The following is a 26,395-nucleotide window of genomic DNA, read 5'->3' as shown; positions in this document are numbered from 1 at the left end:
TCTTTTAGGCATCATTGGTTTTTCCCCTCTTCTGCTTTTCTTCGCCTACTTCAGAACCAATCAGATTTGCTCTTCTCTGTCCCACTTTCTGCTCTCTCCACGTTTAGCAAGCCCTCCATTGCCAGCCTCAGTGATTGCCGGGGGATCATGTATCTCCAGCTAGAGGGTCCTTCCCATTGCTGCCGTTCCTCTCCCTCCACGCTAATGCTCCACAGAGCTGGAAAAGGCAACCCGAACTCCACCTCTCTTCTGTGTTGATATCACCATGCATTTTCTTTCATTTTAGATATTGTTCTAGTTGTCGATGGACCTTTATTTTGTTCATTTATTTATACGCGGTGCTGAGAAGCAAACCCAGTGCCTCCCACATAGGAGTGCTCTACCTCTGAGCCACGACCCCAGCCCTCATCATGCATTTTAAATCTGCATAGATTTTAAACTCCATCAGAAGTTACTGTTTTGTGCAGTCATCAGTCCTTGATGTGTCGGATTGATGGCAGCTTTTCAGCCTCCATTCCATTTCCCTCTGGGGTCACCTTCCTTCTGTGGGATTTCCCTTGGCAGAGGTCAGCTCTTGGTGTTGTTTGCCCGAGCGACTCATTTCCTCCTGTGTCTGAGGGCATCTCTCCTCTCGTAGCCTTCTGAGGAGGCCACTGTCCCTTCCTCAGGGCCTTGTCCTGTTCTCTTGGATTCTGTCATTTCCAGTGAGAAGCTTTGGACTCATTCTTAACGTTTTTGAAAGTTAGCAGTGTTTCTTCTGCTGGCTGCGGTTACCATGTGTCTCTGTGGGGTTTTTGCCGTCTCTGTGGGATGATGGGAGAGCTTTTGGACTGAGGTGTCCCCTGGTTTTAGAAAGCTCAGGCCCTGCCTGTCGTCCACGGGTCTGCCTCTGCCTGCTTTGCGTCTGGTCCTCGGCAATGCAGCTCCGAGACTCTCCCTCTGTCTTTATCGCCCCTTTGTTTCCCAACACTCTTCTCTGGAGTTGCCTCCTCTGCTCTTCTGTGTGGTTATTTTTTCTGTGAGTTGTCTTCTATTTCACTAATTCTGTCTTTTGCGTTGTCTACTTCTTAGCTAAAGCATATGTTAAAGTCTTAATTTTAGATATTATATTTTTTTTCTAGAACTTCCACTTGAGTCTTTTTTATAGATCCACTTTTCTATAAAATGTCTTGTTTCACCTTCTCTTTTGCTATCTTCCCATTTCCCATAATTTCATCTTTCTCTTTTCTTTGTTATAAAGTACACTGATTGCAGCATCCTGATGTTCTGTTAGCTGACTGCCGGGCTCCCATTACCTGTGGGTCTTTCTTTCGTTGATGTGGCTACGTGGTCTGGTCTTTTGTTGAGTTGACTGACTTCATTGGATACCAGGTAAAGCTGCAGGTGATGTGATCTTCCAGAGGCAAGTCATCCGCCCTCTTCTGGACTGGATATGGGCTGAGTCCCCAACTCTCAGACATTGTCCTAGTCAAGGCTGTAGGGTGGCCCTGGTGAGCCTCCATCTGCATTTCATTTGCCCAGGTTCTATTGTGTTTTTACCCCAGAGTCTGCTGTTACATTAGGCTTCTCATCTTGGTATTTTCCAAGCTCAAGTCATTTTCTTTGAGGACAAAAAAAATTCTGCTCTTCTGGTAGAAGTGTCACTGTGGGTTTTAGTCTCAGACCCCATGCTGCTCCTGAAGTGGCAAATGTCCTGGGGAGGGGAAGGATTGCAGGCTTGAAGCCTCACCCCGAGTTCTTGCCATTCTGCCAAACGCTTCCCAGCCACCTGCAAACACAAGTTCATGACTGCATAATTCTAGTTGTTTGGTACAACATTTAAGCAAACATCTATTTGGAAACTTTATTTACAAAACAGATACACAACATTGCAATTTCCCATTTCACACAGAATTCTTTACAATGGAACTCATTTAAATGTAAGATTACCTCTAGGGTAATTAATTATCACTTAGTTTACAGAATTTTCCATTGTACACAAGTTTTCAGGTAGAGTATACTTTTAATTAGGCAGAAAACTAGTCTGTATTAATAAAACATCAGAGTTGCAACATTTTAAAATGCTAATGCATTGCTTTTTAGTAACATAGCAACTCTGAGTAACTTCTAATAAATAATTTATAGACAAAGCTTATTCACAATTAGCAATATATATCAGCATCCGCGTTACCAGGGTACAACTTTGTTATCAATTTATTGAATATGCTGCAGCTCTTGAAAATTTTCCAGTAAACATTGACTCTTAAGATGAATGAAGTAATCTTGAATGAATTGTTGTGTCGTTTCCAAATGGTCGTGAGATCATGTTAGATTTAGCCTATTAAGTGTGTCATGATTGTGAATTTTATAGCGTTTGGGTTTAAAGGTAACCAGCAGAACACCCCACATTCCTAGGGCAGTCCGTGGAGTGGGAGTGAAGCTGATCCCCATGACCCTTCCCTCCTCCTGTCCACCTTCTGCCCCTCCTCCTTCTGTCCCTCCCTTCCTGTGTTGGTGGGTTTGGGGGTTTGTCAAAGGTTCCACACGTGGTGGAGACAGCAGCAGGTGGTGTCCCTAAGAGCCAGCCCCTGCCCATGGTGTCCGGCCTGCACAGATTCCTGACCTGACCCACCTGGTTGCCTGACCAACCTGACTCCCAGCGCTGGCCGCCTCCCCCCCAGCCCGGCAGGCTCCGTGGCCGTGGCAGTCCATCCAGGTGGCCTTCCCGCAGGCCCCGCAGTGTCCTGTGCTTCCTTTTGCAGACTCTATGAAGACAAGGGCGAGGCCGACTTCGTGGAGTCCCTGCTGCAGCTCTTCCGCTCCATCAACGACATGATGAGCAGCACGGCCGACCAGACGGTCAGGGTGAAGGTAGGCACCACACCGGGGGGACGCGCAGGAAGGGGTCCCGCGCGGGCTGAGAGGGGCGGTGCACCCTGGGACCCTGCACTTGAGTGGACCGGGGGATCTCCTGGGTGGGAGCATGATCCTCCTCACCTGCCACGGCTGTTCCCCTTGGCCCTGGAGTGCTTCACTCTTTCCTTGGCCGGGCTTCTTGCTCCTGGGCAGGAGGAGCTTCTGAATGAACTCTGTGGAAGTGGGGCATTGATGAGGATGGCTGGACTGCTCAGTGGTCAGGGCGGCTGGGTCTCAGGGAGCCTGGGAGGCGGGCAGATGTGCGTGACATTATTCAGGCTGTGCCTGACCGGTGGCATTTCAGCTGGGCTTCCCAGGTCCTCGTGTGCACAGTGAGGGATGCAGCATGCCCATCATCGTCTTCCTCCCACTTAGTCTCGTGTGCTTGCCCTGTTGTCCCGTGGAACAGCCTCCGCTGTGCAAGGCCGCCGTCCTCCAGGACACTATGGCGTGGGGTGCAGGGAGAGCACCCTGTGCTCTTGGGCCTCCAGTGAGGCGACTTTCCAGGGCGATTTATTTCACAAAGGCTGTGCCATTTGCAGTTTGCTGCCCTCAGTAATTCCCTCAATGAGCGAGTCTTCCGAGTGATTAACTGGTGGCTCTCCCTCCACTGTGCTTTGTAACTGCCCCTTTTCTTCCTTTTCTTTTGTCATGTTCTTTTAACGTATGATTTCAGAAACGTCCCCAGGCCTGTTCTCTTAAAAATACCTTGGGCAAGTCCTTTTCCAGCTCTCAGGTTTTGCCATGCTCTCGGGAACAAGCGCCGTGTGTTCAGTCGTCTCCTGGCTGCTGCCACCAGGAGACACCGCTGGGCCAAACAGGAACACAGTGGAGCTTCCCTCTTCCTCCCAGGGGGTGCTGCTGCCGGGCAGGGCCACCGAGGTGTTCTGTGTTAGTCATTCACCATTTCAAGAGTTAGTTCTAAAACCTAGGGAAAAGCCACATGGTGTGCATCTTAAAGTTATAGGTTGGTAATTTTGGCAACTCAGTATTGTTTAGAGCTTCCTTATTGTTCCAGGGTTAAAATTAGCAATGTGCTGGGTACATTTACTACCGCGTCTAGTGCCATTTTAGAAAAACAGACACAAACCGGGTAAGAATAGATAAAAATTACAGGAAGTTTCGTGCCCAGAAGTAATTTTAGATTGCTAAATATATTCTTACATTATTAAATTTGATTGGGCTTGACTTGTGTCTTCCTGCCTCCCTTGAAGTCACATCATTTAGTGAGTAGAAACCAGGAAGAATTTCCTTCGCGGGGTGTTTCTTTGTAAGATGGGAGCGGATCTGGTGACGTTTGTGCGTTGGTGCTGATCCCCCATCTGAAAGCCAGATGCACGGGTTTTGTTTGGCAGGCCGCCCCCACCCCTGCCACCTTGCTGCTAATTTGTTATTCTATTATTTTACTATAGTTGTTCTGTCACCGTTGGAGATTTAAGGGCTCCTGCTGCGGAACTCTGGTTTTTGTGGCATTTTGACTTTTGGTTTTGCCGTGTTGACGTGTGAATACTGCTGTGAATTGCTTTGCCTACGGAAGGCGTTCTCCAGACTGTGCCGTTTCCTGGGTTTAAAGGTTGTTTCCCAAAGGGTGTCTCCTGTTGGCTGATTTGAACTGGGGGATCTGCTGCATCCTTTGTCTGTGACCTCGAGGTCAGCATGCCTCTTGTCTTCATGGCCTGGTCTGGGTGACCCGACTGGGGTTTCTCACTGTCAGCACCCTGGAGTCACCTTCGTGGAACAGAACCCACTACTCACAGCCCAGGCATGGGTGAGGGGCAGCTCCAGGGCTCAGGCCTCGGGATGACAGGGCAGAGGAGTTTCCACACTCACTTGCTGTGGGACAAACTTGGCCTCTAGCGTGAGTTTGCAACACGGCCATTTCCTTTTGACTTAGTGAAAGTCTTTACTAGAATGGCCACACCGTGGCTGGTGGAGGGGGCTCACCTCCATCTTCCAGCTCACCTCCGCTTCCCAGGTTCTGGGGTATCCAGTGTTTCTGGAGACAGGGTCAGTCAAGTGCTCCTTTACTGCCCCTCATTTAAAGCCCCCAACCTCAGGGCTACAGCCAAACCCTTTGGGAGACACATTTTTTGTTGTGATACAATGATGTGAATTTCCCATTCTAAGGGCACACGTCAGTGATGTTGGTGTGTCCACTGTTTTGTGACCACTGTCCTCTGCTTCAGAGCAGTTTCTTTTTTCTTTTAAATATTTATTTTTTAGTTGTAGTTGGACGCAATACCTTTTTTTATTTACTTATTTTTATGTGGTGCTGAGGGTGGAACCAGGGCCTCGCACGTACTAGGTGAGCACTCTACTGCTGAGCCACAACCCCAGCCCCTTATGAGCGGTTCCATCTCCCCACTTGAAACCCCACACCCATCAAAGATCAAAGCCCATCACTCCTCCTGCACCCCTGGAAGGTGCCCTCCTGTCTCCGTCTCTGCACCTGACTGCCCTTGCAGGCCCGTGGAGGTGGAGTTGGGGGCGTTGGCCCCACGACCAGCACAAGGCCTTCAGCGTCCCTCCCTGTTGTAGCTTGTGCCACTCTCCTGCTTTTTGAAGGCCGGATGGTGTTTATTTGTATGGATTGACCATATTTTGCTCAGACCATGGCCATTGCTAGTGAAGCTGCTGTAATGTGGGTGTGCAAACCCCTCGCACCCCTGGCTTCCATTCTCTTAAACACTTACCCAGCAGGAGAACGGCTAGGTCATATGGTGATCTTGAGTCTGGGTTTTGGAAGAGTCACCACCGTGTTTTCCAGTGTACAGCAATTGTACCCCACTCCTTCTTTGAGGTCCTTATTGCATTTACTTCAGCAGTGGTTTTCAGAAGCTCCTCAGGCATGGTCACCTCGGCTCTCACCAGTGCCACCTGGCCTTCTTACTTCCTGCTGCAGAAGACAAGTCCATCCCTGTACCCAGAGCCACCCCGCCTGTGCTGAGGGCTTCCTGGGATGGCTCCTGGGGGACAGTGAAGCTCTGCCCCAGCTCCTCCCTGACATGGGGAACCAGGCCTGTTCCTTTTGTCCACCTTCATGGACTAGGGCTGCAGAGTCCATGTCCTGGCTGGAAGGGCATAGGGCCTGCCTATTCCCAGTAGAGCTTCCCACCTACACGCACTCTGTGTGTGCATAAAGCCGTGAAGAAACTCTGATGACACGCCACAAAGGTCATGTGAATCTGAAGGGGAGGGAGACAGCTGATGGCCTGGGCTTGGAGGCCTCTTGGAGGAGGAGACACAGGTCTTGGCCCTGCTGTGTGACAACAGTGGATTGCAATGGCAGATCAAGGTGTTTGGAGCATTGCAGTCAGGGTGACCCAGTTCCTCAAGTATTTCCACCTTCTTTCTGGGATGGTTCTGGAGACACTTCACACACCACACCCAACCATTCCTGTTCCTGTGTCTGGGGCCAAGAATTTCAGGATCTTTTGTAAAAGGAAAGTTTGAACATGAGCCTTGACAAGAGATGGATTCTTCTTGCATGTGTGTGTGTTATATATGTGTGTGCATGTGTATGTGCCACAGGCATACATGTAGCATGTTAGTGTGAGAATGTTGTGTCTATGTGTGTAGATGTATGAGTGCATGCGTGGCTATGTGCACAGATGTGTGTGAGGTGTGTGTGCACGGGCATGTTAGGTGTGCACATGTTTGTGTGTGTGTGCTCATGCCTATGTGATGTGAGCGTGAGTGCTGGATATGTGCCTGTTGAGCATGTGCATGCATGTGGGTGTGCTGTAGTGTTGCTGAAAACTGTTCCTGAGAAGTGCCTGCCCTCCCACATTCTGGCCTTTTCTATTGTCGTCTCCTTTAGTCTATGATACACTAATGGTTTGCACGAAGAATATTGCTGGTTAACAGCGTATTTTATGAACAGCTTAATGGATTTCAGCCCACATTTGAGAACTGATGCCTGTTACTATTCTTTAGGGCTCTTCTCCTGCCTCCCCTGTGTAGTTTATTATGAAAATATTCTCATTAGTTTTCTGACTTCTTCCATTGTCTTGTAGAGCCCCAGGCCCCTGGCGCTCAGGCATGTGGATTGGACTGGGGTGAAGATTAATTGAATTCGAGGCCCCCCAAGCTGAGGTTGGCATGCAGCAGGCGAGGGCAACTGGCCCTGGGGAGCAGCCCTCCCTGTCTCTTCCCTCTAAGCACCTCATGGTGCTGTTTCCATCTGGCCTTCTAGGAAGGAGCTGTGTTGGAAATCAGCTATTTTGTAATCTCAGTAAATACAGTGGATGGGTGAGTTTGGCCCTCCAAGAGGTACAGTTTTAATTTCCTCTGACTTGAATTAGCGGTACTTGCTGGCCTTACGTGTTACCCCAAATTCTTCATTAGGTGAAGTTTTTGCTGCTTTTTGCCTATTTCTAAACTAGCATTTGGGTTCATGTCGCTTCTCACACATTTGCAAGTTTGGAATTTTATTGTCTTCAGGAAAAATAGTCAGAAGGTACCAGGGTCGATGACAAATAAGGTGGAGAGACAGCAGGATTTTCTTGTGGAGGAGATGAGGCTTCTCTCCGTGGCTTTGAGCGGCCGCAGGAGCAGCTCCCCCAGCCCCTCCTCCAAGGCCCACAGGTTCCCTCTTCACGTGCAAGTGGATTAAAATGAGGAGAATCATGCAGCCCTTCACCTCTGGGAGATTCCACTCCAGTGTCTCACCCTTACAATTGCCTGCTGGTCTCCTCATTTGGGTGTCTTCCCACATATGTCCACATCTATGTGGACTGTGTATTCACATGTATGTCTACAGAATGTCCCTCGGCATCTGCGGGGTTTGGTTCCAAGACCCTGCACCCAAACTTGAAGATGCTCCTGTCCCTCATAGAAAATGGCACAGTGGGGCTGGGATGTAGTTCAGTGATAAAGCACTTGCCTGGCCTGTGGGAGGCCCTGCCTTTGATTCCCAGCACTGCAAAATCAATAAGTAAATCAATAAATAAGAGGGAGAATGACATAGTATTTACACATGACACACGTCCTCCCACATCATACTTTAATCTCTGGGTTACTTATAAAGTTTCAGACAATCTGAACGCTGTGTAAATAGTTGTTATATTTATTTTTTAGGAAGTGATGAGCAAAAATTGTGTATGTTTAATGTAATCATATTTAAAAATATAAACATTTTTAAAAATCGCAGTTGGTTATGTCTGCAGACGTAGGGCCCAAGGATTCGGGGCATGTTTTTCTGTAAAATATGAATACACCACACACTTTTAGACATCATTTTTTTCTAGATATATTTTCCCTTTGCCTGTCTTTTTAAGGTCACCTTGTGGCGGAGTCCTGACTTACTCGGCCTCTCGGATGGTTTCTCCTTCCCATTTCTGTGGGTGCTTGTGACCCTCCTTGTCTGACCCCTCTGTGTGTGGCAAAGGCGTGTCCCACCTGGTTTGCTGGGAGGCATCTCCACGTGCTCCTGGGTCCTGTGAAGGTCACACCTAGGCTCTGGGACCCTGGCCGAGGTGGGGACTCTGTGTCTTTCTCAGGCTGGTGTTGAATGTGGGTCTGGGCCCTGCTTTCCCATGGCCCTCCTGTCTGCCCTGCTGTCCTTGGCTCTGCGCTTCCTGGGACTGAGCTGCCCTCTGCGTGTTGCGTGACGAGGCCCGTGTCATCGCTAAACACTGGCTTTTGTGACCTTCATTTCTGTTGGCACAGGGTTGCTGGCCATGCCAGGGAAGCTCTGGTGACCCACTGCCGCAGCCCAGCTAATTCTGGGTGTGGCAGGAACTAGCCCGTGAGCTGCTGTCCCACTGCAGACCAGCGAGCATCTGGAGGTGTCAGGGGGCCCTTTGTCCTGGAGGGCTTCCTGGGTGCAGGCAGCACCCCGGCCTCCGTCTTCTTGTGAGGTGGGGGAGGGTGGACTGTTTCAGAGAGTGATTCAGGGTGACTGCAGACGTCTCTGGGTGTCATCCTGAGGCCTCTGCTCTTTCACCTGGGCAAGGATCTGATGGTTTGGATGGGGACTTTGTAGGTCACCTTACCCTGGCAGGAGATGGACTGTGGGACAGGATGTTGGGGTGGACGAGGCTGACTGCTCGGGAGCACTGGCCGTGCCAGGAACGGCTGCACCTGGTGGAGAACCGCTGCCTGGGGAGGGGTCCCGGAGTCCAGCAGCTGAAGGGAGCAGCCAGCCTGCAGGTTGTGTCAGCCTCCCAGGACTGCAGAAGTGAAAGAGCTCCAGACAGCAGGGTTCGCCTCACAGTTCTGGGGATTACAACTCCAAAGTCAGGGTGTCTGCTGGGTTGCTTCTGCCTGGGCCTCCCAGGGAGAGTGTCCTCGCGGGCTCCTAGGTGTGTCATGCAGCCTCCGCCCCTCATTTTACCTGGCCTTCCCATTTTTCTGTGGCCTCCGTTGTTCTCCTTTTCTTGTAGGAACACCAGTGTGGGATCTCGGGCCAGTCCACTCTAGTATGACCTCCTGCTGTCTTGATTATACTATAAAAAGACTGTTCCCAGATAAGGCCACATCACTGGTTCCCGATGAGGACCTGAATGTACCTGTTGGCGGCACAGTTCCACACACAGGAGGAGTCAGCGTGGGTGTTAGTGGCACCCAGGCTTGAGGAGGTGGTCCCTGAGCCGGGTGCCTGTAGCCAGTTGGACATGGAGCTGTCAACCTGGGGCTTCCCAGGCCTCAGTGTGCAACCAAACCCCACGTCTTGTAAAGATGCAAATTCCAGCGCTAACTCCGAGGAGTGCCTGGTCTCTAGCCAGCTTCAAGGGATGCTGCTGTGGCTGGTTTCTAGCCACTCAAGGTTGCAAGTGTCCAGGCCTGCGCTGGCCCAGGGAGCATTCTGGCTACTGTAAGCACCAGCAGGGGTCCGAGCTGGTGCGGCCTGCAAGACCAGCTCCACCCGGGCCTCCTGCCCTCTATTTTGGTTCTGCTCTATTTTGATTTGACAGGCTGCCTTTCCCCACTGGTGGTAAGACACTTGCATGTGGAGTTAGGGTTCCTGTCAGAGGCGAGCAGCTGCAGAAGGAAAGAAGGTGGAGGAAATACTTCACAGCTCACTGTTGGTGGAACTTTAGTTCCGATTGCTGACTGGTCTGTGGCTCTGCAGGGGGCCCCACTGACCAGACCCTGCAGCCTCCTGCCCTCTTGCCATTTCCCCAGGGCTCCCCTCACCTGCCCTGGTGGGAGTGAGACCTCCTGCTTTGGGCAAGGCTGCTTCTGGGGCTGCCTGGGTGGATGCTGTGCTTGTCTCTTTGACCTCCTCTCAGCCCTGAGTCTGCTGCTCACAGCTCGCTGCAGCAGGCCCCAGCCATGTGGAAGGACATGGGTGGCGGCCAGGGAGACCCTTCCAGTCTTACCACTCTCCCTCAGCAAACCGGCCGTTCATACTGGTCTTCTAACAGTGCTGGTCTCTGTGTTGGGGAATTTTCATAGTTACGGCATTGATGATTTTTGGTTTACTGCTTTCTAATCATTCAGTCCCAAGCACCTTTCCATATGAATATGTAGTCGTAATTATAATCGTAACGGCTCTGTGCTGATTCAGGACGTACGCCTGAATTGATGTGCATTCACTTGCTTAATGAAATGATTTTTTTATCGAATTAATTTTTCTATTGTCAAATACTTGAATTTTGCTTTCAGGATTCTATACCTGCAGTGAATGATTTCATTGATCTATAGCGGTCATTCAGCTTTCAGTGGACTAATCTATAGCGGGTGGCATTTACCTGTTGCTTTAAATGTCATGGCTGGTGTTCTGTGTTGATTACCCCCTCGTGCCTACCTGTATCAGGGGCCAGGCCTAATTTGGGGTTGTAGGAGTCTGCCACTTCATCGCCGTCCCATCTCCCCTGCCGTGGAGCTCACTGGCAGTGAAACTCTCCTCTGAACCAGGACTTCTGCTTTTGAACCCAGGGAGACTTCTTCTTCGCTCGCCCGAACCTTGGCCTTTAAAGCGCTCTCCCTGGTACCCCTCCTACTTCCGCGAGCTCCTCTCAGAGCCTGTCTCCTGCCGACATGCCAGGTGCGGTCCAGCCCTTTCTCCTCCCAGGTCTGGACTTACTAGTGTTCCTGCAGGAGGCGGGAGGTCCATGGAGGCTTCCCCTTAGCAATCCGTCAGCTGTTCGTTTTTTCCTTTATTTTGAAAATCATTTCCTGTGTTCACTGTACCGTGTGCCAGGCCCTGGGTGCCGCACATACCATACAGTACGTTCTCTGTGTCAGTCGGCTTTTTGTTGCTGTGAACAAAGAGTCTGATCTGAACAACCTGGAGGAGGAAGGATTTATTTTGGCTGAAGGTTTCAGAGGTTTTAGTCCGTGGTTGGCTGGCTCCATGGCTTCGGGCCCAAGCAAGGCAGACTGTCATGATGGAAGGACATGGCAGAGAAAATGTCCCATTTCATGGTGCCTGGGAAGCAGGAAGAGATGTCCAGGGACAAAAATTACCCTTCCTCGGCCTGGCAGGAGTGACCCACTTCCTTCAAGTAGGTCCTGCGTCCCTCAACCTCCACCACCTCCCAGTGGTCATTCAGCTTTCAGTGGACTAATCTGCTGATGAGATTGGAGCCCTCATGATCCAGACACTTCCTAGAGCCCCGCCTCTGAATTCCGCTGCTTTGGGGGCCCAGGCGTCAACACAGGAGCCTTTGGGGACTTTCCAGATGCAAGCCAGAGCAGTGTGTGTTCTCATGTTCATGTCTGAGTGGGCAGAGGTGAGCCCAGTAACCCTGCCATGAGCACCCAGTTAGACCATTGCAGGAAATGATGTCCAGCGAATTGCCCTCATCACCCCTCTGTGGATTGTAGTAAGTCATTAACCAAAGTGAGGGTTGGGGTGAGGAGGTATTTTGAGGGGATAGAACCATTTGGGGGTTCTAGGGAGGTTTAAAGGAGGAACAAGACAAAGTACAGAGTGAGTCACCTCCAGGTGGAGGCAGCAGGCAGGAGGTGCTTGCTGGTCGGAAATGAGAAGGTGTGTGGTCCTGGCTGGGGGTGTGCACCACGGACATCAGGGCTGGGGTGGAGGCGAAGCTGTGTGCACGTGGGCGCGTCCTGGACCTGTGGGAGCCACTGAGGATGCTGGCTCAGGTCACCACTGGCTTATCTGAGAGGCATTTGGCTTCTGCCTATGGAATGGATTTGAGAGGCCAAGAGGAAGCCAGGGATGAGATGCTGTCATGTGTCCACCTTGTCCCTGCTGCCACTGGGGCTGGTGGCTCTTGTGTACTGTGGGATGTTTAGCAGCACTCCTGGCCCACGCCAGTCGCTCTCGCCAGTCATGGCAAACAGAAATGCTTCTAGCCATTGCTGCTGTCCCCTGGGGCCTGGGGGCGAATGGCTCCTGGTTGAGAACCACTGGGCTGCAGGATTTGGGAAGGGGGTGGAGACATTTGGTCTAATCTCTGGGCCGTGGTGGTGGATCCTATGTGGAAGGAGAGCAAGTGGAAGGAAGGCGCCTTGGTCATCTCCCAAGCCTTGGCTGGACTCGTGCACCTGTTGGATATTGTGAGAGACGCACAGGTGTCGAGGGTACAGTGTTACTGAGACTCTGCCTCCCTGTGGCATGGGAAGCTGTCCTGTGCAGCCACAGGGAGCTGACCTGTCCTCCCTCAGGTCTGCATTTGAACAGCCTCTTTGTGTGTATTCACCTGCCACTTCTAACGACATTATTTCTTTTAGGGCTAGGTTTCACTTTCTTTTACGAGATCTCGTCTGATGTCTATTTAGTGGGTGCTGTTGGCTGACTGACTGTCGGGTGGTTCTGATGTCAAGTTAGTTGTTGCTGGATGTGTGGTTGTATAACACAGCCAAGGAAGGTACCAAACCCAGACTCCCATGTGGTTTGGAGAGAATGTCTCTGCTGCTTTTGTCCCGATGGATGGTGCAGCCTGAAATAATCCTAATCCCTTTCTATTCGTGCAGCTTCACAGTCACCAACGCCTTTTGATGCATATTATCTCTTAGGATCCTCCCAGTATGGCCATAGAGGCTGTTAAAAATAATAATGAAAAGCTTTCTCAAGCGCTGGGCAGAGGACGTAATCATGTAGAGTCTGGGCATTTTGATAGCACTATTGTTGATGGGAACGTGGCTTTCCACATCCACTGGCCCTCGTCTGGGATCTTCAGCTGCAGCTGTCCCTGGGAGCCCTTCAGACAGATGCCTGGTCTCTGTGAGACCAGGCTTGTAGAGTCAGGGTGCCAGCCTCTGAAGACTGGTGTGCACCTCACTTTTGGAATTACATTTACAAATGGAATTGCCATAGATGTTTGTCAATTCTGTGCCTATTTTAAGTTTCTATGGCTTTGGGGCCTATTTTGATTGCAAATTGCATAAACCTCAAATGAGCTTAAAATAAGAAGAAATAGATTCCTTGTTTGTAGATGAGTGACTCAGTATCACTACAATGCCAATTCTTTCCAACATGATCTACAGATTCAGTGCATTTACAACCAAAATCTCCGCTAGCAATTTTGACACTATTGATAAAGTGATTCTGAAGTTCATGTGGAAAAGTTAAAGATCCAAATAACCATCACGATACCAAGGGAGAAGAACAAACACAGGAGGGCATCAGTACCCACCTTCAAGTCTTACTGTACTGCTCTAGTGGTCTAATTGCATAGAGTCTACTCAGGTTGATTTCTGAAGGAAGGAAATGAGTTCATTCACACAGATGGGGAGTCCAAAGCATTGGGTGTGGAGGGTGCATCTAGGGTGCACAGATATCTACTCCATTGGAGGAACAATGACTGCAGGGGGGAGGCGGAAGCTTGCCTGGTTCTCATTGTGCAGTAACCTTGGACACAAAGAGAGCCGTCTGACAGCTGAAGGCCATGTCAGTCCTCAGAAGGAACCTCTTCCCTTAGCCAAGGGGCTCTTCCTGAGAAGGAAAAGACCTGAAGTTGAAACTGAAGTGGAGGTGTCCCAGGGCAGCAAGCAGAGAGAGGGTTGAAGCAGCCTTCAGCGAGATCTGGGGAGCTTTTCAAATGCAGCTGAAGCCAGTACAAATGTGTGAAGCTGTGAAATGGGTTCTGCAGCCCTTCTCTGGGCCTGTCTGCAGGGCTGATGGAAAGGGTCGTTAAAGCCTTCATTTAGAGTCGGTGTTCAGCCGGCATGACAAGTCGTCCAAGGAGACCCTGGAGGAGACTGGCCCTTCAGTATGCCCAGGAAGAATTTTATTGAGAAACCAGGTGGCGAGTTTCATTGCATTAGCACGCATGAAAAAGGACTATTTTATATGTGAACTTAAAAACCATCAGCTCTGTCACAGTTAGATTGGGTAGTTATAAAGTTTCATTAAAACTATTTTGCAGAATGTGATGATGGCGTAAATGATTTTGTGTGTGTGCAGATGAAACCGAGACTCTGGTCAAGTTGGATTCCAGAGCTCCTGAGTGTTTCCGTCTGGGCGTCGGGGAGCCGGAGTGGGAAGGCACGGCTGCGTGTTTTCAGGGATGCGCCGAGGAGGCGAGGGGACAGACCCCAGCTTCCTGCTCTTCAGTCCATTCTTCTGTAAAGTTTCCCCAGTCACATTGTCAACATGTGCATGACGGCAACTTTACTCAGTCCTGGGCCTGGCTGTACGGTTTCCAGGAGGAGCTGAGCAGTGTGATTCTCTGTGAACTGTGGATGTGACACTTTTGTAATTCAAGTAGAATCAGTCCTCCTGCGGGGAATCCTGCACATTCAGTGTGGTGAAGGGACCGAAGAGGCTCTAAAGTGTGTCTTATTAGAACAAAGCAGACTTTCTTCCTGCCTGTGTGCCCTTCCCTTACATTTGGGGACTCATTGTCAGAGATGCTGTTTTTTAAACATAGTTGTGTGCTGTCTAGATAAATGATGAAGGAGGGACTGCTGTCCGCTCCTCTGATCAGTAGAACTTACTTTTGAGGATGTTTTCATAGAAACACCCCTGACATTATGCACTCCACCTGGTGTGGCCAGCTTTCTGTCAGAATCACGGATACCTGAGATGATCAGCTTAGGAAGAGGACAGGCACGGGTTTCAGAGGCCCCGTGCACGATGGGTAGACCAGGGCTCTGGGCCTTGGTGGAGCAGCCCATGAAGGCACGAGCGTGTGGGCAGTGGCCCTCTCGCCTCAGGCCCGGGAACTAGGGAGAGGAAGAAGGCCTTGGTCCACCTACACTCAAGGGCACGCCCCCCAGTGACCGAAGACCTCTCACTAGGCCCTGCCTCTTAATGGAAAGGTCCACCACCTCCCAGCAGAGCTGCACTGGAGATGGAGGCAGCTGGCCGTGGGGGCAAGGTGAGCTGTGGCTGAGCTGGGGTGGTCTGTGTGCTCTTTGTGCTTGTTAATGGTAATTTGACCTGTCACAGAATCTGGATCCAAAATGTAGGAGGACCATGTATCAATGGAATTTCCATCTCCTTCCTTTGGTTACTTGTCAAAGGCAGATGACTGACAAGGAGACATGCGGTATCACTTGGGAATCTACACTCCAGGTTACTGTCGGCCCTTTGGATTATATGTGTGCCTTCAAGGGGGTCCGTGGCAGACATGGCCAGCTTCTGTTCTCTGCTCTTTCTCTACCACCCATGTCAATGGCCTACACCTTCTTGCCACAGAAAGACTCCAAGGTTGGGTTGAATCCGTGTGCAGTGAGAGCTGCCTGACAGCGGGTGACACTGAGCACAGCCACAATGACCAGCAAAGATGCACTAGAACACCAAGAACCAGAATGCGGGGGCCATGGTGTAGACCCCAGGGTGCCCCCAGACCCCAAAGTCTAAGGCCAAGGCTCTGCCGAGGGCACGGGGAGGGGCTCCTGCAGGGTGTGCTAGCTGCCTCTTTGTCCCCAGCTTGTCCTACTTCACTGAGCCACTCCAGGTCCTTCCATCCCCCTCCCCTTTCCATTTTGGGTGAGCCTTCCTATTGGCTGTCTCCCCCTGCACCAGGGGCTCCTCTGCGGCCTGGCCTAGGCCTCATCTTTCCTTATGCTGGTGAGTGGGCTTCCTCACCCTATCCCAGGGTCTGCCCTTCTTTCTTCCTTCCTGGGGGTGTTTCCAGACTCCATCTCCCCTGCTTGCTCCTCTTTGGACACAGGACTTGGGCAGTGCCTCCAGCACTTGCTTCCACACATTCCTGCCTGGAGTTCCGCTGCATTCTGCAGCCTCCATGGACAGAGGCAGGCAGGTGCCTGGAGCTCCCAAGTGCATGCTGAGCAGGCAGCTGATATGCCCATGGGAAAGGCCATGGGATCGATTCTTGAAAGAAAAAGATGTGCTAACTCAGGGTCCACACAATCAGCTGACTTGATGTTTATCCAGCTCTTACTGAAAAGTTTCTGCACGTCCGCTTCATATGTGACCTCTTCCCAGACATGCTTGTAGGTATCAGCATTTGAAATATATATAAAGCATGCTGTCAAAGATAGTGTGCACTGGGTTATTTGACTTCAGAGTATGCTCCTTTGTGGCCAGCTATGGACTTGTACTGGCTAGAGGCCATGGATAATAATAGCTTTCTGTCTGCAGGAGAGGAAACCAGGTGTGGACCCCCAGGACAGGTAGCAGGTAACGTGGTCCAGCGTTGAGTCATTGGATGTTGATATGAGAGACTGCAGGCAAGGCAGGTATCCAAAGGAAGTAGCAAGTGGCCTGAAACCCCAGAGAGCTGATGGGACTGGCTCTGAGCTTTGAGGGTGCCTGCAAATTGGGGGACAGGAGGGACATTCCAGGGATGGGAGGGAGGAGAGAGCAAGGGGGTGACAGAAATGGATTGGTGTTTGGGGAATATGGCAACCCAGGGGCTGGAGCCAAGAGCTGAGTTGAGAGTAAGGACTGGGGTGGGGGCAGCCCAGTCTGGGAAGAGGAGTGTGGGGTGCTCTGGTAGTCAGATGGCAGTGTGTGCGATTCCAGCTGACATGCTGAGAATTGACATATGAGTTTATTTTTAATTACATTTTCAGGAAAGGTTAAGGTCTCCCAGGGAAGACACAGGAGTAGAACTGGGGGGAGGGTGTCAGTATGAAAATTATATGAATTCTTTAAATTTTTATCTGATGGAATTCTTTATTAGTTCTTTTTTTGTCATGAGATAACTTTTTTCATTTATATTTTTAAATAAAATATGTTTTTAATTGAAAAAGAGCTTTCCTAGGACCTTGCCCAACCCCTCTCAGAGTTTGGTGGCTTTTATTGGGAGCCCCTCCTTGGTGTGCATGGCCATCTCACGCCCCCAGGACTGGGGATGTTCTGTCCCAGGACGCTGTTTGGGGGTTCCTGGGCTGGGGTCCCAGGGCCTCCACCAGCTGGAGGGCAGATGAGATCCACTGGCATCTTCATGTGTGAGATGTATTTCCAGGAAAGCACGATCCCCTATTTCCCATGTGCATGGGTCATCTTGGCTACAGGACGTGCTATGTGCAGAGCCATCTCTGTGCCATGGAGGTCACCCACCCACAGGCCCTGGGTTTCCCAGCTGTCCTTTGCCCTGGGGACACCAGCTCCTGAGCCTGGCTCCGGAGGCATTTTGCTCTTGGTACCCACAGCCCTTCTGTCTGCCGCGTCTCCTTAGCAAGATGGAAAGAGCGCTGGTGAGGAGACACTGGGCGAGGCCCTTCCTTCAGGGCACCATCCAGAAAGAGTGTGGAAGCTGTTACTGGGAGTGTGGGGATTTGGAATCCTCATCTGGCCCTGTAGCCCGCCCTGGCCCAGTCGGGATTCCCGAGGTCTTCCTCTGACGTGGCTGGGCTGTGGCGGGTTCCTGTGGCTCTGCATGTGCTGTGGGCACGGAGGATCTTCTCATCCTGTACTCTTGGTTCACCTTGGCTCTGTGTTTAAATGCAGCATGTTGCGGGCCACATGTCAGTGTGTTGAAACTCCCAATCTGCAACCTTTGTTTTTGATTTGGAGTATTCAATCCCCAACTTCCTTTATCAATTCAAAAAGCTGGATTGTGAATGGAGGTATAATTTATAGACGTTGAAGTGCACACATCCCAAGTGTTCAGCTTCATCGGTTTTGAGAGACACTTATCCTCTGTAGCCCAGCCCCCCCCAGATGGACGTTTCCTCCCGACACTGTGCCTTAGGTGAGCCTGGTGCTGCGGGTGTATTTCCTCCATCCTCTCCTGGAATCCGAGCCTCTGGGTCCCCTCAGCCCAGCAGCTCTGGTTTCTCTGTACAGAAATTTTGTACTAGATTTTCTTGCTTCCATCTGTAAAACAAGGGAAAGGACCGAAGCCCTGCTCTGCAGTCCATCCTCTTTACGTTTCCTGTGATCCTCTCCAGCAACAAAATGGTCACTTCTGACATAGACAGTGACTGCCAAAGGAAGCCTTGCGTGGTCTGAAGAGGACACAATGCCATCTCAGCCTGCACTGGAAAGCGGTGACCTTCAGTGTGCCCAGAGACAGATACTTTTGCACTGCAGGAGTCGGTCTTTGGAAGTGCGTTGGGCTTTGTATTTTAAACGAATCGCAGCTGCCAGAATTAGCACACTGGTTTCGTGATATTTAAAATCTTTACCTTGCTCATTTTTTTTTTTTTGACGCTGTGTTAAGTTCCGTGGAGCAGAGTTTTATTCACACCTCGCTTATTCATAATTTGGGATAATTAATGTTGGGGCTGGGCTGCCAGTCACCTTTGCCACTGAGGAGCCGGAGGCTTTGCCACACCAATGCATGCTGCAAGAGGACGAGGGGACTGGGGCCCTCGCACCTGAGAGGGTGAGGTTGTGTGTCCTTCTCCACTCTTGTCCCACCAGCTGCCTGCCAAGCTGTTGAAAACCCACGAACCCCAAGTCTCCTTTCAGCTCAGAAATTCTAAGATCTTGCCCGAGTCATGCTACGCTGGGTTGTTAATTTCCTTTGGAAACTTGAAAGTGATAGCACTCCTTCTTTGGGGACTTTATTGTTCCTGCTTTTCACTCTTGCCTCCCTGAGCAGACTCCAGGGCTCCATTGCTCCTTGTGTGGTGACCTCAGTACTATTTGACATCCAGCCCTCTGCTTCCTCACGGCAGCTGCCTCTTGGACATGGAAATGTCACACTGGAGCTGTTGGGGCTGCAGAGCGATGGCCGCTGAGGGCTTTGCTGGTACCTCCCCGTGTCCTCACTCAGAGTGAGCAGGGTCTGTGAGCAGGAAGGAGCCCTGAGTGTGCACTTGACACTGTGCCTTGGCAGCTTTCCAGGCCTCTGCCAGCCCGTCTCCATCGCTGGCCTCTTCTGAACCACTCTCATTTACTCCGTGTTGGGATTTGGCCTTTCCTAGTCCGTAATCTGGTATTTCCTGTCTTCCGTTTGTGGGGGTGAGGTCCGGGCAGCAGGTCTGCACTCGTCCTCAGTGCCCTCTGTCCTCCCTGTGTCTGGTTGTTAGCTCAGATTATTTTCCTACCTTCCCCCAGCCTCCTGTGACCTTGCTCTCCACCCCTGGTGACCCCTCAAGGTCGTTAAAGAGGTTTGGTTTTCTCTGTGAATTCAGTGTGTCGTCTCTATTTGAAATGTTCCTGAACCCCTGGTGCTGTCTTTTGGCAAAATATTTGGAGAATTTAAAATCTATCCATTAAAGCCCATAGTTTTCTTTCTGAGGGGGTGGGCTGATTGAATTAGTCAGGCGACTCTCAGTAGGCGTTCTTCCTGGAGGGAGTGGCTGCTGGTGGTTTTGCTCTCTGTACCTGGGACAGTTCTTGCTGATTGGTTTGGGGTCCCTGTGTGGTGGGCTCTTTTGTCTGCTTGAGACTTCCCACCTCTGGGCGTAGAGAGGGACCTTTCGTGCTGTTTAATGTGTTGGTGGTCCTCAGGTCTGAGAAAGTGGTATGTCCCCGAGTCCTCTCCCTACATGACACCCACCCGCATCTGTGTTGCCTTTGATGCTGTGTTCACTTGCATCCTCGGTCCCCGAAATAGCTGTGGTTGTCATCTCCCATGCAGCAGCAGCTTCGGGGACCCTGCACTTCCCACCTTACTCTAGGGGGGACACCTGTGTCCTGGCTCAGAATTCAGCAGTCTCTTCAGTTCTTCCCGCCAAGGACACCCTGAAGTGTGGTTTCTGTGAGTTTCTTTTAGAATCACCTTCACTGAGGCATGATTTACGCTCTCAGGCTGCAGCTGCTGCAGGAGCAGCGTTCGAAGCATGGAGAAGCTGTGTGTCCACTCCCGTCTAGGTCTCCAAACCCTGGGATCCCCCTTTGGCCCCCACACTTATTCATGTGTCACCTCCAGAAACGCAGTGGCCTCCAGGAGGGTGGACAGGAGCCCTGCTCTCCTTTCCCCTGGGATTGCTCTGTGACTCGTCCCTGAGTCCTTGATGTGAAGGGCCTCTGGCACCTGTGGCCAGGGCTGGTTCCTTGTAGCAGTGTGGAAGGTTCTCCAGCAGGAGCCAGTTCCTCCCCCAGGAGGCAGACAGGTGCCTTCTTCACCCATGTCCTGGGACTTGATGTCTGTCCAGGTCTGGTTCCCCGGAGAGGGCAAGTGGAGGTGCCCGTGGGAGAATGAAAGGTGGCAGACTGGCAGGGTAGCAGGGCCAGAGCTGCCCGTGGCCTCCTCCCAGCTGCGCTTGTCCTCAGGCTCCAGCCCCTGGGCCCTGTCCCCTTCTCTGCCTGTGTGCCCAAATGCTCATCCTGCAGGGTGCTGGGTGTTTGCCTCTGTGTGTCTTGTAGGCAGGTCCATCTCTCTGCAATGCTTGTGCTCTGCCCTCTCCCAGCTGGAAGTCAGAGTGTTGTCTCAAAATACACTGGCAGGGTGTCCCTGCCTCTCCTGATCCTCCCTGAGCCCCTTCCAGGTGCCTTGGGGGTTCCCCCCTCCTGGGTTCCTGCCTCTCCAGCCGCCTCTGCTGTGCTCCTGAGTGCCTGCTTTCACCGGAGAAACCCTCCTATGAAAATCCGAGTTAATCTTACAAGAACTCACTGCTGAACTTGGTAGTGAGGAAGCCTGCTTCCTGTTGATAGATAATAAGACAGAGTGGAATAATTTGAATTCTTTATAATGGATGTGATTATAAATGATTTCCCCATTTACTCATATAAAGGGCTAAGTGGAAGATGATTAGTGAGTTCTGTTTTCTGTTTTTCCTAAGGTGGTTTCTTAATCTTCCCAACAAATTCCTGTGATACAGAGAAAAAAAAGAAAAATCCATTAGAAGTAACTTAAAACCTTTAAGAAGCTGTTTAGAGCTTTGAAGCGGAGGCCTCTTTCTGTCCCTGGAGTACGTTGTGGCACAGGAGAGGAATCCGCTTACCCAGGCCTGGGCTGCGTGCGGGTTCCGGGGCCTGCGCTGCCGGGTGTTTCTGGCGCAGAGCTTCTGCCAACGCATGTCAAATACTGTGACGGATTTTCACATTTGAAGTATTTGTAATTTCCTATCTTTTTGCTCTATTACTCCTAAAAAATTAGTGTTGTTAAGGGTCCAACTCCTTCTAAATCCCATTAGGTAATATTGTTCTGTAATTTGGTGATTAAAGATGCTATTTTTTTACTTTGTTTATCCTTAAATCCTTCACCCAGTAATCTCCTGTCCATGACTGTGGGTATCTCAGGACTTACAATGAACAAATCCTTAGTTGGCGAGTGGCTGCTGAACATTGCAATAAGTAAGGTGACATAAGCCATTTTAGCTAAATATGGGCTTATTCTCCATGGGGCTGGTTTGCTGGCTTCGAAGTGCCACCTTGAGTTATCTCTGACCTTGCTTTTGTTAAGTGAGCACATCTGTTTTGTTAAGTAAGGACATCTGTCGGTCCCCAGCTAGCCCAGGGTTCTCTCTGGTGGTGTGGTGGAAGGCGCTGGCCCTGGGTGGACTCTGGGCAGTGCCTGGGTGGGGCTGCCCTTGAGGCGTCCAGACTCTTCTCTCTGTAGCCAACATAGGAAAACACTGTAATGTCCCTGTGAGGGCAGCGTCCCACCCACAGGCAGGATGCCTTCCCGGGGGCGAGGAGAGACCGTTGGCAGATTCCTGGGTCAGGTATTCACCAGAACAAATTGCAAGTTTGTGTTTTCCTACAATCGGTACAAGTGGGCCGTATCTTCTTAATGAACTTCCGTGACGAATTGCGAGTTCAAGGGACAGGGTCCAACGTGTGTCTGAAAGCACGTCTTCCCCTCATGATGTCCCCTGGCTGCCCTGCCCGCATCCCACAGGGTCATACAGAACTTGGACAGGTGGGGAAGAGGGCCGAAGGGTGGGGACCACCTTCTGAAACAGAGTCGTCCTGAGGTGTGGCCTCCTGGAGGCTGGGGCTCCTGAGGGAGTCGCTCCACTGAGGCCGCTTCAGCCTGGGCTGGGGTGAAGGAGAACCCCTCTGCTCTTCCCTTTCTGGCCTGTGTGTGGCCTTGAAATCCCTGTCTGCATTTTGGCCCTTGTCTACCTGGAGCTGGGTTCTTCCCCTTCCTGCCACCTGGGGCTGCCGAGGGGAGCCCTGGGCTTGCAGGGTGGGGAGGTCTGGGGTTAAGGATCCTCTTCCCTGTGTCCTCTCTGTTGTAGGCTCCTGGATCTTCTGCACGCTGCTAGTAGGCTTTCATGAGACAAAAATATTAAAAACAAATTGCCATCAACCCAAACGGGTTCACCATGAAGTCTTTAGCCTCTGTATGTGTCAGACAGCGTTAGAGCCACAGATTCTGTCAGTGGGCAGGTGGGGGGCACTGAAGGAAGCCAACTGTATGTTGTAGTCAGGGCTGAAAACAATGGAGAGCTGCGTGATCCACCAAAATAAAACACAGATGTCAGCTCTGATTACTGTTGCTGTCGCCTTGTTTAAGAAAGACCTCCTGACTCAAGGTCCGGGAGACCTGACCTCTTAACAGGGAGCAGATCTAAAGCTTAAAAGCTTTGGTTTGCTACGGAATGACTTTTCCTAGTTCACTCCAACCAGGTCTGCACCTGGCGCTGGTGGTTGGTCCTGGTTGCCCACAGGTGTCTGGGGCGTGTGACCTCAGATGACCTCTGCCCAGCAGCCTGCTTGCCAGTCCCTAAACCCCACCTCTGGATGCTGAGCTTTTGAAATGCTTCAGAAAGCCCTTTGGTGATTTTGTTCGTATATTCATTCAACAGTGTCCTGGGCTTCACTTCAAGCCAGGTGCTATGGGAAGTGTGCTGGGGGGGGGGGCGCAGGAAGATTGGAGTCTGGGGGCGGGGGAGGGGGGACCTAGTGAAGAGGTGCAGAAGGGACCAGTGAGGGGTCACAGGCCCTGCCCGGCTCAGGCCTGGATGGTGCTAGGCTGGAGGAAACAGCCCTGCAGGTCCCACCAGCCCGACCTGGAAGCGTCTCCGACTTGGTCCTCACTGGCGTGGACGCCCGAGTCTCCCTGGATTCCTCCTCAAAGGCTCAGCTGCCTTCTCTTTGCTTCCGAATAACATTTTTCTCATTACTTGAAAAATATCAAGCAAACAAACAAAAGTACCCCAGCGTATCTGCCTGAAACCTCCGTGTTGGTTGGGCACGACTTCAGAAGGTAACCGGCAGAATGAATAAAAAAGAAGCAAGGGAATTTAGCATATATTTGGCATTTCCCTGCCGGCGTGAACACAATTGTTGGATGTCATTTTAAATAAGCCTTTTTAAAGGTCACTTTAAAAATAGAATAATTGGCTTCGTTGTAGAGATCATGAAAATGTACCTAACAGATAAATTAAAAAAAAGAAAACAGCTACTGCTAATATTGTGAAAGTGGATACTTGTGGTTTTGGAAGCATCTTCCTGTGGCTCATAAAAAGTGCCATATCTTAAGCTTTGTGGGTTGGGGTAACTGGATGACCAGTGGGTTTTGGTGCTGATGCAGATGCTGATTTCAGGGCACGTGGGAAACGTTAATATAAAATAGCTTCATGAGATGGGAGAATGTACACAAATACTTCTGAGTTAATATCTATGCACTGTGAGTCTTAGCTAGATGGAAATGCATAGTTAAATTAATAATTATTCTAAGTAGACACTTGTCTACTCCATACAGGTGTATATATTACATGGGAGATTGCCAAAATGTCAAATTCTCGTTACCTCCAGGGTCACCTCACTCAGGGGGACTAAAAGCATTTCCATGAGCTGAGTGGGTGGGAGTGAATGTGTGATATCGGCTGCCAGAGACCCCACAGAAGGTGAAGAACACGGTCAGGCTTGTGGGGAAAGAAGACGACTCTGTAGCTCGGCGTTTGCTAAGTGTCTTACTGAACTAAATATGCTAAGAACCACGTTTGCTAAGTGTCTTACTGAACATTTGCCCAAACGAGGGCCTTTGTTCACAGTACATGTGCACTAGATCCAAACTGTGCTTGCCCAAGTGAGGGGACTTGGGAAATGGGCTGGTATGGTGACATCCCCTTCTCAGGTGGGTGCCGGGTTCTCCCATGGCTAGAGCATCAGATTGGAAGATCCTCGTGTTGTGACACTGAACCTGCATTGACCGAGTTGGAGAATCCAGACCCTGACCCTGGTGCTCATGGGGGCAGCGGAGGGGAGCAGGGTTGCTCTGTGGACTCACCTTGCGTAGCATAATTGCGGAGAGGTTGGTCCTTGGAACTTTCAGGGTTGACTGTGGTCCAGGGGTTCTCTGAGTCATCCTGGTTTCTCACTTGTCCAGAAACCAGCCAAGGGTTTGCTGGAACTGGGGCGGGGACGGGGACCTTCTCCATGTTAGTGCCTTTTCCTGGGTTTGGATTGTAGCCAAGCTTGTGCCAACTTCCCCTGATGGAATGTAGGCTTTCCAGAGCCAAGCACTGCATCATTTAGGGCCATCTACATAAAGTTGAACCAAAATAATGTTGGTGTTAGTCATTAAATAGATCCAAGATGCTCTGGTTTCAAATCCTCATCTTGGAAATAAACGCAGAATCTTATCCCAAGCCTTCTCCTCCATAGGAATATTTTTATACGCTATTGTGTTTGTCAAATTCGAGACCTTGCAAGATCCAAGGCTGATTTATTTAATTTTCTCTGATGGTCATGTCATTTCAATTTTCAATAAATGTAATTATTTTCTTGCTATTGCTTTTGTATTTAATTTCAAAGTTTTCTCTGATTTGCTCTAAATCATCCTTTACAATCACAAAGCGAAAGCTACCAGGGTTTCTCTTCTGATGTCGGCAATTATAAGTGCAATCGTAAAATTTACTCCAAATTTTATTTGACTTAATAACTGGTTAGCTGCCACCACAGGCCTCCTAGTTGTCATCATCTTTGTTCGGACTCCGTGTGAGATCACCGAATGCCAGAGACTCATGAATTGGATGGCTTTGGGCCTTTTCACTCTGTGTTGCGCAGTTTACCATCCTTCCAAAATGTTCCTCCTTTTCTCCAGTCAATTTTGGAAGCAGGATGTTCTTCTAGAGCAAAACACCCCCAACCAGTTATAAACAGGGTAAATGACCCCTCAGGAATATTAAACGCTATTAAACTGACGAGCGGTTCCATGCACCGTAGGAACCTCAGGAATTGTTTCTAGTTTTTCCTGACTTTGTCTTTGTATGAACTCTTGTTAGGATTGAAATTAATCCATCGCTTCTGTTACTGCATCTGAAAATAACAATGATTACGGTGCTTTCCCAATAACTTTTGGTTGTTTGAATTGTATATTGGAAGAGGAGGTATGTTTTCTTTCTTTTAGTGTTACCCAGAAAAATGAACTAGAAGCCAGGTTCTGGGAGAAGTCCATTTATATTCTTTTATGTTGACTTTTCTGTGATTCTCACATTTAATTGTATCCCTTTTCGGAGGTCCTCGGCCTGAAAGAGAAAGAATTCTGGGATTATAGCATACCCTGTGGCTACACCTACTTGGAAGGTCAAAACATCCTTCCTTCCTTCCTTCCTTCCTTCCTTCCTTCCTTCCTTCCTTCCTTCCTTCCTCCCTCCCTCCCTCCCTCCCTCCCTCCCTCCCTCCCTCCCTCCCTCCCTCCCTCCCTCCAGGGGTGCTTGACCCCTGAGCCATATCCTTAGCCTTTTCCCATTTAGCCTTTTCCTTTTTGTTTTGTTTTTCAGTGTAGAGTCAGGGTCTCGCTGAATTTCTTAGAGCCTCCTGCCTTAGCCTCTGGAGCCACTGGGATCACAGGAGTATGCTGCTGTGCCCGACTGGTCAAAACTTTTTAAACGAAAAAGGAAAAGCCCTGAATTTGGACGATTGCTTTCGTGGGTGTCCCCGGCCAGGCTGAGTAGTCTCTTTATGGAGTGCACTATGTTTTGAGGTAGCCAAGACAGGAGGAAGGAGTGAGTGGCAAAGGAGGGGTGAGGCCAGGTCCTCCGCGGAGGCTGGCTGAGCACCCCTTGGCTGTGCCCAGCTCAGCGACTCAGCCTGTGATTGTGGAGCCCCTGCCCGTTCTGCTGCACCGTCCTCCTGTGACTGCTGTGAGGACCCCGCAGAGCTAGGTAGGGCCCTTTTTCTCCAGGTTCACATGTTCTTCGCAGAGGGCCCAGGTCAGCCTGCTTGGGGTGTGCTCTGGGCCTCCCTTCCTCATCTCCAACCGAGAACTGCAAAGACACTGGGCATCGCCATCTCTAGGGTTCATTCCACACGCAGTGGTGGAGTGTCCTGGGTGCCTGGTGTGGGGGGGACATGGAGGGCCCTTCAAGGTTCACA

The 26,395-nt window shown here is 50.5% G+C and overlaps 1 protein-coding gene across 5 annotated transcripts in view; it reads left to right on the top strand.

Annotated features, from left to right (window-relative positions):
• The window catches only part of Dock1 (dedicator of cytokinesis 1), a 461,323-nt gene that overhangs the window by 107,438 nt on the left and 327,490 nt on the right, over window positions 1-26,395 (top strand). For all 5 annotated transcript variants that reach the window (XR_013427043.1, XM_078024305.1, XM_078024303.1 and 2 more), the window contains exon 23: window positions 2,742-2,850. Coding sequence is in view for 4 of the 5 variants with exons in the window: in XM_078024305.1 (XP_077880431.1) it covers window positions 2,742-2,850 (109 nt within the window). In the remaining variant the exon portion in view is untranslated. The remainder of the gene's footprint in view (window positions 1-2,741; window positions 2,851-26,395) is intronic.

The sequence above is a fragment of the Ictidomys tridecemlineatus genome, chromosome 1, assembly GCF_052094955.1.
Source record: "Ictidomys tridecemlineatus isolate mIctTri1 chromosome 1, mIctTri1.hap1, whole genome shotgun sequence".
Classification (NCBI taxonomy): Eukaryota; Metazoa; Chordata; class Mammalia; order Rodentia; family Sciuridae; genus Ictidomys; species Ictidomys tridecemlineatus.
Note: the sequence above shows the minus strand (reverse complement) of the source record. Positions and strands in the feature narration are given on the sequence as shown.